This window comes from Botryllus schlosseri, chromosome 15 (genome assembly GCF_051294905.1).
Source record: "Botryllus schlosseri isolate E-star chromosome 15, Bs_hap1, whole genome shotgun sequence".
Classification (NCBI taxonomy): Eukaryota; Metazoa; Chordata; class Ascidiacea; order Stolidobranchia; family Styelidae; genus Botryllus; species Botryllus schlosseri.
The window spans coordinates 17728541-17740278 of NC_137250.1; the positions used below are offsets into that span (position 1 = coordinate 17728541).

The following is an 11738-nucleotide window of genomic DNA, read 5'->3' on the forward strand; positions in this document are numbered from 1 at the left end:
GAATTCCTGGAGCCGGATGAATTTTCTGTGACTGGCAAACAGTTACAGAGTAAAACTTCGGATGTGTGTGGAGATCATGCTATCGCATTCTTGATAAAAAGAGCTCAAGGGTTTTCAACCAAGGAATACTTGGATAATTTTGGCGATGATAAAAAAGTGAATGATACGCTTGTACGTGCTTTTGTGAAGAGTTTGATTTCAGAGTAATAAACGAATGTGTAAATGTGTATACTTGTGATTCTTGTTGCGACTGTGAACAGCAGAATATTCTGTAGGTGCGAAACAGCGAATAAGCCGAAAGTATTATTCAGGTAGCAATCAATAGCGAGAAAAGAGAACACGATCGGTCATCTGACACGACTAAACTGCGACATCCTATATTATAATTTACGATCAAACTATTTCGCACTGAACGGAATAGTGTAATATTCGATAGTAGCGGCTGGACGAGAAATAATTCAGCGCACAGGTCATTCGAAATATAGGTCGCACTGCTTAATCCTCTTGCAAGCCACGTTTCCGTTTGCGCGGTTATTGTTGGTGACTATTCAACATCGCGCGAGAGATGTCTGAAAGTGCGAATCACGACCGCACCCATAAGAACACATAGAGAATCACCAGAGATCCCGTAAGAATACACGACAGGCGAATCACCACCGCAGCCTATAGCAAAAAAGGCGAGTCACGACCACGAGTTTTCACGGCGAATCACGACCGCAGCCTATAGCAAAAAAGGCGAGTCACGACCGCACCCATAAGAACACATGGCGAATCACCGCCGAGAGGGGGGGTCTGAAAAGGCGAGTCACCACCACGAGTTTCCAGGCGAATCACCGCCGCACCCATAAGAACCCCATAGCCGCTCACGACCGATCTACATAACTACTCACGAGGCGCTGATAAAGATAAACCGCTTATTTATGTCACGGTCTCAAAATTTCAATAACCACTGGTCTAGAGCGTCTATCACATTATGACTGGGATATACGTGGTTATGGGATCATCTTATATCTTATTCACTGACCCATGGTAGAAATATGGACATCGACGTTAATTCTCTGGCGGTGGTGGATGATTTGCATGTATACGCTGTAGACATATTTATCTGTCTGCACAGTGCACAGCACATGTACAATTGCGCATACACACTTACACAGTCATTGTACCTATTATTGTATAGTTTGTCAGTATTTTGAATTCTCATTTCAAATTTAACCCACCGTATTATTTATGTTCGCTACTGATGAGAATTTGTCGTACTCGTATAGCTTTGACTCAATAAATCACCATTGTGAAGTTGTTGTATAATGCATTATGGGTCGTTTGTATATCAATGATTAAACAATTCCGTTGGTTGGTGCTACAGTGTTCTAACATACATTATGACAACGCAAAAGTTGTATAACAGTTCAATATCCCCAGTCCACCATTTATCCCGCATACATTCCTTAATTAAGCATACTGGACACGTGATATCTTATAACTAGGACCATGTTGATTCTATAGTACTCTTTATACACAATCGAGTATTAATCGTAATGATTGGTGTCGTGTATTGTCGTCGTTTTTGTATATACTAGAATTACCACCGATAATTATACTTTCGATATTATACCACCGCGACAGCCTTGAAACCACGTTTGGTCGAATCACTCGAATCAAAATTCACAACATGCGAAACAGGTGTGATCAACCCAGTGTCATTGCCGGTAAGTTCAACGAAATAAGTATTGTTGAAAAAATACCGAAGTATCGCTAATGTGATGTAAAACTGACATTATTTTCAGAGCTCTCGCATAAAATGCACCGGCATAAGCGGGCACTTTTCACATTGAGGTCGTTGTGACGGCATAATGAGTGACAATCAATTTAAATTTTCGATTCCGAAACGAATCACTCGGGTCTAGAATTCACCGGTTGCTGACATCTGCATTGCGGCGCCTCTAGATGTGGTTATCCGCATTCAATCATCGCTAATTCGCCTTAACAAAACATCTTGAAATGAGCATTCTACTTCGGAATATGAGTTGAAACTGCTTTGGTACACTTTGATTGTTATGAATGGATCAATGTCTTGTTTTATCTAATCCCTCGTGTTCAGTATTCATTCTGGGATGGCGGCGCTACATCTACGACCCGACAATGGCCGAATGCAGCGACGTGGACAGGCGGATCGGAGAAATAAACGGGATTCTGTTCATAGCGGGGAGTAGCATACTCCACATCATACTCGTGGGCATGTACGTCTACCCTCTCATACGACATGTGATCAACATAAAACTACCTAAGTAGAGGCAGCAAGTAAGCGACCAAGGTCGTAAGCCCCCGCGGTCCAGCAAAGGACAGAGCGGTCTCCTACAAGTAGTTGTGAAATGCGTTATCCTGTCCTTCCTGTGCGTGATAACTGACGGGATTTCGATTCATCTCATTCATTACGTCACCGACGCAACGAAAGTGCGCGATTTTAGTTACAATATGAATGCGATATTCAACACCGTAGCGATCGTGTTGAGTCTCAAGGATTGGCGGGACATGTTATGTCCGTGTGGGGCCGTTTTCGTCAGAGAAGCAAAACAAGATGGGGTTCGTATCGCCAGTGTACCGAAATCAGCAACTACAAGTATGTAAATCGATGTGATGTAGTGACGCGGCGTCTTATCAAAAATGTCCCAAAAAAAGCCCGGCGAAAGACCTTGTTACGTCTGGGGTTGATATTATATACCAGGCTTTGGATTGATGCGCAACATATTGTCGTCTCGATAACATCCTCTTCCTCATTGTACTACATTGTGTTCTGTGTATATCGCATTGTACATTGTGTTGTATTCAATTATCGTATTGTAAGTTAACCCGCACGTAGTTTTCCAGCCGAAAAAAATTATATCATGCCCAGCAAATTCTACCTGGAAACACTATCAACAGGCCGAACAATTTTTTATTTGATTTTGATTTGATTCTGACATGAGAACGGAAAAAGTAGTGTATAGTATAGTATAAGCCCACAATCTGCTCGCAATTAATCATTTCCTACAGCATCTTTCGTACTTATTCTTGACATGTATTATTGTTGTGGCATTGCTCGATTGCGAACTTTGAATAGATATGACTGATATTACAGGGCGGGCACGATTAATTTGTACAGCGCTACGTATTCTGCAGATATGCAAATTTATTGTGTATTCATTGTATCTTATTCAATACAACGGCTTAGCACCGTGTAACACCACTTATAGTGGATATTTGGAGGCGATTCCAAGGTGTGTCTGTGATTCTGCTTCACGCGAGAGCAGGTACTATAATAGAGAAATTATTGCCGTGTCGTGCATACATGTTATGCTGGGCTATACGACGTCAACTGTACACATGTTGAATCGTAAATGTAAGTACTAGATGTAGATCAATATCATGACAAATGGAATCTCACAGCTGAGACAGAACTGATATTTTCAGGCCACCTAAAGAGGGGATGTTTTACATGCAAGTAAAACGAAAGTAGAATCCATGTTGGTTTCAACGAGAGAACAGATCATCGATAACTATAGCCTCTGGATAATGAGAGAATGTGGAGGAGAAGGACTTAACTGCGAGCTCTTACTTGACTACTTCACGATTTCTGCGTATCTCAATGGTATGTGTAGCGGTCGCTGCAACGACTTGTTGCAAGACACGCTGGTATAATGCTTGATTGGAGTCGACGCTACAGCTACAGTTCCCGTTGTACGCACTAGTCACTGACTATTGACCGCTCTGAGTATACTCTTGCAATCCTGATCACACACGCAGATCCAAGGAGCTTTCTTTACTAGCACAGAACAGCCAAATAGTAGTAATTAGTGGTCAGAAACTTGTAGATTTACCAGGTTCAATGATACTGCGGTTCAATAAGAAATAGAAATAATAAATGAAGCGAAATGGAGCCAATTGTCTATCTTACGACTGAAGCGCGAGCGTGCCGACTTCAATATGCGGGCTCTGAGAACACGTGCGTCGCAGACTGCTTGTGGCGACACGCTTGAGACTACTTCGAGAGTGACCTATTTACGCTTTCGCGCACAACGGAATTGGGGCAGCCATTTACAGTATGAACACTGCCACCAAATCGACTTTGACCCGCGGTATCAACTATAATTGTTCCGAACATCGACTTTAACTGGACCACGCTTTCTTTCTTCCCTAAACAATCGCCCATCCTCACTGGAATGCAGACGGAACAGTGTAGACTGAACCCCCATTTGTACAGCATGTGACTCCACGAAAAGGGATCGTCTGAAAGATGTTACCTACCAGATCCGATCGAGCATTCTGTTTCATCATGCAGACGATCCACACGACCAAAGCACATTTAGCTCAATCCGTGTATAGATACCAGGTTCTCTTATTTTCCAACACGCTACCATACAAAGTCTCTGCAGTCTACTCTACATGGTTCAATTACTCATTGACGTACCTCTGTTGTCCAATAGGTTCATATAGTTCAGGGATATGTAGAACTAGTTCTAGATATCCCTGATATAGTTTCAGCAATGTACAGTGTACAGTACACACATAAATGGGCTTCAGTTACCGTAAAGTATCCATCCATTCATCTATATATGAACACATACAACGTAGATATCAAGTCCAGAGTGTGCCTCGGCACGTTTCCCATTCAGATGTAATATACAGGATATGTCTGACTCCATTTAGACTGCGCCGATATCAGATCTGCGACATATTTGGGCCTATTAAGTCAGTGGATAACAGTTCCGGAGCATGATTGGTTACACAAAGTGCTGCGGTACCAGCTCCGGATCATTCCGACATTCGTTGCTAATGTTAATGTTTGCTGTATGTATGAGTAGTATTTCAATGTCAATGTCATGATATAGTTTTCACATGTCTCGTGTTCTAATTTTTCTTAAGCCTGGTATTCCCTTGCTTGTATATTTGAGCAGTATTTGACACAGACAGTCACGACGCATCGTTACATCTGTGAGTATGCAATACTGACATGGATCACGGATTCAGTGACCAATGCTCAAATAGTTCATATCTCATTTCGAAATGCTGCTTCATATGAGAGCAGGTAAATGGTCCCTTGCAGCTCGAAAATACCTCATTTATGTTTAAAAATTACTAGAAAGCCTTTATAGCTTGCAAAACAGTGAATTTACCAATCGCGAAGCTGAACAAATACATGCATTGTGCGTTACTTAAAGGAAGTTCCATCGTCGCGCTATATTAGAAACTTCATTTATGTCAGACCGGAAGCATGTGTAAGATGTTTCTAAACAACTACAAAATCCTTTATAGCTTGACAAACGCAAAATTTGCCAATCGCAGAGCTGATCCAACACATTCATTGATCGTAGCTTAGTTAAGTTGGCTATATCAGCATTTGCATTTATGTCAGTCGGAAGACGGTTTAAAATGCGCACATCTATTTGCATAATTGCACATTCAGTCACATTTAAAGGGATATCTTCTCTGTCCTCCAGCACTTGCCAATGGAAACGTTCACGACGCATATGAGAATCAGGAAGTCTAGGATAACTCAAAAGCAGTACAGAAGGGTTCCCAACCTGCGATCGTTCGCCTTTTCTCTTGGGTCACAGTTACGACAATTAAATACAAATGACTTTTACGAGTATACCAATTTAACGGATACTATACAGGGCCCATTTCAGAACAATTTTAGTTCCTTTTTCAAAATATAGGAAAACTAATTTCAAGGATTGCGAAGCCGGCAAACAAGGTATCAGTCGAAGCTTGATTTCAAAGCACTACGTAGCGTGTGAATGGTGTCTAGAAACTACACTGAAGATTGAGCGAGAAAGAACTGAAGCGAAATAACTAAAATACAACTAATAGTAGAGCCAGATTTAAGGAGTGCTCCGGCAACTGACAGCGACAAACAAACCAAATTTTCGCCAATATGCAACAGCAACCACCACACTGATGCTGCCTTGTGCATGTGCATGAATTGAATAAATGAGCATTTGAATCAACAGCGTGCTAACATGATTGCTATCACCACGAAATAGTCGCGAGCTTCCCACATAGGTCATGAGTAGGTATGGACGAAGATGTTTACCTTTTTTAGTAACCATCATCCCACATTTAGAGGAGGGTCGCGGAACATTTTCAAATAGAAATTTGTGTTGGAGCAATAAGAAGGTTGGTAACCCTTGCAGGAGAGTGAGTCATGTTTATGCCTTTTTTATGAGATACTAGGCCTATAACATTTTACGTGGAATTTTATGTTACATTCGTAACTGGAAGATCAACAAGCTGACCGAATATGGAGAATGCTACCGCAAACGCAAGTGACCACTCTTCGTCGCGGACAAATACGACAATGCCTAGCGCGACTTTCTACGACCATTTCAACCCCGGAACACCTTCCGATCGCGCTATGGACGCATTGCTGATCGTCGCAGTAGTCCTGTCATTCTACCTCTTCGTGAGTTTGTTGTGTTACGAATGGTCCTTCCGGCGTTCCGAAAAGGCCACGGCTCGAAAATCAAGAATAGGAGAATGGTTGAGAATTCTGTGCATTCTCAGTGCGTGGTTCTGTTTGATGCGGTCAACTAATGACATAGCCTACTACAAAGCGCAAAAAATGAGCAGTGTTCCGTGTACTTTCTTGAAGAATTTGGGAGGTGAGTGTTGGGATATTGTATTACTATTCTCATACAGTGTAGAAAATTGGCAAGGCGCGTGTCATCGGCACATTGCCGCTACCTCTCTTTTCGTTTGCGTTGTCTTAGTTCAGGTATCGGTACATCACGTTGCTATTTCCGTTCCGATTTCAAATTAATTTGCCTTGCCTTGTTTAACTTACAAAATCCATAGCGAAGTTTTTGGTGCTTGGTCATTGGGATGGCATCATGGACTCTCCCTCTCAATTCACATTGTGCAGTTGCGCAATGTCGATGTGTTAGGCCTACCTAGGTTTGCATTAAAAACAAATTTCAATTTAAAACTAACATGTTTAAAACATGGCGCTTGTTTAAAGCATGTTTTTATTGTTTTTGTTTTGTTTTTTAAGCCACGACATCACGAATATTCAGTTGTGAAATCTCGGTGTTTTGACATTGACCATTGAAAATATAGGGTAAATATGACTCCTTCGGTGAAAAGGCCTTCCGACCACTGCCCTATATAGACCAAAACTATCTTTAACCAGGACTACATCGTTATGCAGCAATTTTACGGTCGGCGTTCTTCATCATCAGAACACCCATTCCGCACCGATGATATATATCTACATGCTTTGACTGTTGAACCGACGACGAGTTCGAGGGTTCCTGCTACCCCACATCGGATACATCGAATATATTGGGTGTAAATCGTCCGTAGGCTCATGCTACATGTTTTTCGGAAGTATTTACACAATTATGGCATAATTAGACAATGTCTGAAAAAAAACACAAATTGTTTTTTAAAAAAGGCATTTGTTTAAAACACTGTTTAAAACATGTTTTAAAACAAATTGTTTCAAAACACCGTTCGTTCTAACCTGAGGCTTACCATGTATCCTCTTTTGGGTGGATTTATCCGAGGACGCTAAATTGCCGAAATATACTCTTTTTTCGAGTTAGTTGCATTTACGCTTAACAAGACTTTGATGCCATACGTTGTATTAATTTCTAAAATCTTACACCAGCCATCTGAAACATGCTGAATTGCTGCTTTAAGAATGTTTTTTCCAGAATTTTCCCTACGAACTCCACCTTTTTGATTGGTATTGGAAACGTTGCTCGACATTCTTTATCATATCTTGATATTTTTACATGTGAGGTCTGGCGCTAGTTCAAACTCTACATACCTATTGGTCGGATCAGTTTCGATTATCCTAACGGTTGTTTATAATTTGATGATATTTCCTGCTCACAAATTCATCGATCATTTCCTAACGAACCATTATTGCTGCCTTTGCAAAGCGCACAATACAGTGTAGTCGTAAGTAGGAGACACTAAGATGAAGGAAAACTTTCAGTGGCATCAATTGTACCGAATCAATTACTTTATTTTGAAATCATTCGATTTTCACACAACCGTAGATTATAATTGGTATTAAATGATTTTGTCCGACTACAACTGTTTGGCACAAGCTAGCAATCACTGCGATAATAGTATGTGGGAGACTTTGGGCTCAACACTATACCCCCAAACTTTAAGCACGCGTCTGGTAGCCAACATAAAATGATGCCTGCGTGAGCACTTTATAGTTGAAGTATTGCCTATCTGGAATGCGAAACGACATTTTTTCTTATTAATTATTTCTATACTCGAATCTATCTAGGTAGATATGTTCTGTGATGCCTAGTATGCCTACAGCATGTACTGTAATTTTGCAGCTTGCTGGTTGATTGGAAAGGATACGGCTGTGTATCTATTTCTGTGGCTTCGCCATCGAGCACTGTATCAAAATCCAAGACTGCGACTTCCGGTTAATAAGTTTATAAAGATAGTGAGCTGGTTCGCTGTGGGTCTTATTGCCGTGCTCTGCGTGTCGATGAATGGTAGGTGTTCGGGGAATTTTAGACACAACGTATCATCTTTCGGGATTAATGATCACACGATCATCCTCGTTGACTCAATGTGGGTTATAAGAAAGGTTGGCGCCAACATACATCGTAAATATCAACCAGTAGGCTTACTGGAGGATCGTCCCGCTTCGTCTGAAATTACTACGCGATATTCCTTTCTTTCAATCTAATAGCACTAAATTAGTAACTGAAATTTATGATGGTTACATATGACTCATCATGTACCTATAGCCGCCTAGCCCTAGCGGAAATGGATTTTCGGCACTCGTTCATATCAAATCGAAGACGCGGATTTTCGAGACACAATCACGTATTTAAGAAATGCCGCTACACTGCTAGAGAAATCGCTTTCAAATAAAGTCTACCCAATTTCTAAATAAATAGTATGATGTTATTTTGAAGAAAAGACATTTTGCTGCTGTTTATCATTAGCCTACACGATAATTGAGCTAGATTTGCTCTAACATTTTGGGGGTCCGCGGGGGTCCGTGACTTTTCAAAAGGGGTCCGCGAAGATAAAAAGGTTGAGAACCACCGCTTTAGCCATAGCCAGCTGTCTGCACATGCACAATTACACATACACAGACATTGTACCCACTGTTGTACAGTTTGTGATTCTTTTGACTTCACATTTCGAATTTAATCCACCGTATTATTGATGTTAAGGCTACCGACGTAACTCTGTCGAAAAGCTTTGACTGGATAAATTAACAATGAGAAGTTGTTGTTATGCCAACGCGAAAGTCGCGTAACACTTCGAGATCACCCGCACACCATTTTGTCCACAGCCCACATACTGACCTTAAGCATTTGGCACGGGGCATCTAATAACTAGGGCTCAGTTGATCGTAGTACTCTAAACTAAAGCGAGTATTAATCGTAATGATTTGTATCGAGTATAGTGAGAGTTGTTCTTTGAGTACTGGAATTGTAACCGAAAATTATAGTTTCGATACTATTGTCCCATCGGCTCTGATGCTGATACACTGGAACTTTCCACATTGATGCTATAGTGACGGCATAATGAGTAATGCTTGATCCTAATTCTCGATTCATAATTGAATCATTCGGGTACTAGAATTTTCCCTGCCCAGCTTATAGATAGCGCCAGGCAATTGCTGATATCTGCAGTTTCCGCCTTCAAATGTGGTTAATTATCCGCACCAAATCATCGCATACATCTTGAAATGAGCATTATATTTTGGAATTTGAGTTGAAACTGTCTTTGTGACACTTTAATTGTTATGAATGGATTAATATCCTGTTTTATCTCATCCCTCGTGTGCAGTAATCATTCTGGGATGGCGGCGCTACATATACAACCCGACCAAGGCTAAATGCAGCTCCGTGAACAAGCTGGCCGGCAAAGTAAACGGGAATCTGTTCGTGGCGGGAAGCACCACACTCCACATCATACTAGTGGGCCTGTACGTCTACCCTCTCATACGACACGTGATCAAGACAAAACTACCTCAACAGAAACAGGAAGCAAGCAATCAAGATGGTAAGCCTCCGCAGTTCAGCAAAACACAGGACAGTCTCATACAAGTGGTCGTGAAATGCGTTGTTCTGTCCTTCCTGTGCGTGCTAACTGACGGGATTTCGATTCATCTCACTTCTCACATCATCGACGCAACGAAAGCGCGCCATTTTAGCTACAACATCAACGCGATATTTAACACCGTAGCGATCGTGTTGAGTCTCAAGGATTGGCGGGATATGTTGTGTCCGTGCCGGACCGTTTTCACCAAAGACGCAAAACAAGATGGGGATCCTATGGCCAGTGTACCGAAATCAGCAACTACAAGTATGTAAATCGATGTGATGTAGTGACGCGGCGTCTTATCAAAAAAGGATCCTAAAAACCTCAGCGAAAGACGCGTACCAATATCAGAATACCAGTAACGCTGTAACGCTGGGGTTGATACTATATACCAAGCTTTGGATCGATGCATAATTTCGTCTCGATATCTTCCTCTTTCAGCTAATTACATCATATTGTGTTATGTGTATCGCATTGTACATTGTGCTGTATTATTGGATGCAGTGTTGCCATGACTCAAGTCACTTTGTAAAATTGACTTGACTTGACTCGACACTTCAGAAATGTGGATTAACTTGTGACTCGGAGCAAACTTTACGAGTCAATTTCAATTCATTAGGTATAAATGGTGTCGATTAAATCACCTTATCTTATGTATTGTATATAGCGGTTGTTCGCGATACGCCGGTGTCACTTGTGAGAGCAACTAGTCATTCACTGATTGTACGTTTCACTGATCCTCCAATGATACATCACAAGTAAATGACCGCAAACGAAACGATCGCATGCAGCTTACGTTGTCATAGTAGCAATAGATTATTCTAGCAGAAACGCACCTTTGTTTCTTAGACGGCTCAGTGGCTACATTGCGCAGTGCTAACCTTTACCAACGCTCTGTATGATTTAAATCGAACGAATATATAGTTCATGCGCTTATATACTCATGGATGTGTAGCAGGGTATAGTATTGTTCCACAGCGCCGCGCCTTCTTCTTGTCACATTTTATTGTTGTGATACTGCTCGATTGACCACTGTGATTCTAATAGAATTCTCGGGAATTATATATGTTCAGGTGAAACACAAAAAACAGCAAGGGCATCATGATATTTTTCAGTTTAGAATTTTTACCAGAATCCCGAAAACCACTTGCCAGATTTTACAATAGTTTTTTTGTGACAGGTTATAGGGATATCTGATCAAGAATGCGACTGAATCAGTAGACAGAGGTACCAAACTATAAAACAAATTTACAATAAAAATGGTTTGAAATATCTCAGGAATACGAACAGACCGGAATCACAACCAATACGATGAAATATCACGTTGTTAAATACATAGATATACTTGTATTTTCGACAAAATCGACACATATATAATTAAAGAATTACCCATGTTGGGACCCTGAAGGAAGATATTCAACCCCATCAGTAGACGTAAGTACCCCTAATAAAGAATAATTGACGATCATTAAGCTTCGGAATCACGAAGGAACAAAACAGAATCCAATCGAATTCGGTGGAATATCGCGTCGTTCAATCCATAGATACACTTGAATTTCTGACAAAATCGGCACACATATAATTGAAGAATTACCCATGTTGGGACCCTAAAGGAAGATATTCACCCCCATGAGTGGACGTCAGTACCCCTAATAAAAAAT

The 11738-nt window shown here is 41.0% G+C and overlaps 1 protein-coding gene across 2 annotated transcripts; it reads left to right on the forward strand.

Moving 5' to 3' along the window:
* The first annotated feature begins 1905 nt into the window (after window positions 1-1905).
* LOC145457329 (uncharacterized) lies at window positions 1906-10544 on the forward strand. Of its 2 annotated transcripts, XM_080335523.1 has the most exons (5): window positions 1906-2041; window positions 2102-2240; window positions 3451-6641; window positions 8343-8507; window positions 9823-10544. In XM_080335523.1, exons 3-5 carry the CDS (start codon window positions 6281-6283, stop codon window positions 10347-10349), a joined length of 1053 nt encoding a protein of 350 aa, XP_080191649.1. In that variant the 5' UTR covers window positions 1906-2041; window positions 2102-2240; window positions 3451-6280; the 3' UTR covers window positions 10350-10544. The 2 variants fall into 2 exon arrangements, with proteins under 2 accessions (XP_080191649.1, XP_080191648.1); XM_080335522.1 differs by having other exon boundaries at window positions 2102-6641.
* Window positions 10545-11738: the final 1194 nt, after the last annotated feature.

What these genes read in the sequence shown, in the direction of transcription:
- LOC145457329 (XM_080335522.1), top strand. Translation starts at nt 6,281, where the DNA reads ATGGAGAATGCTACCGCAAACGCAAGTGACCACTCTTCGTCGCGGACA. An exon ending in TTTCTTGAAGAATTTGGGAG is followed by an intron (nt 6,642 to 8,342) that starts GTGAGTGTTGGG and finishes GTAATTTTGCAG; the next exon opens with CTTGCTGGTTGATTGGAAAG. An exon ending in GCTCTGCGTGTCGATGAATG is followed by an intron (nt 8,508 to 9,822) that starts GTAGGTGTTCGG and finishes CCTCGTGTGCAG; the next exon opens with TAATCATTCTGGGATGGCGG.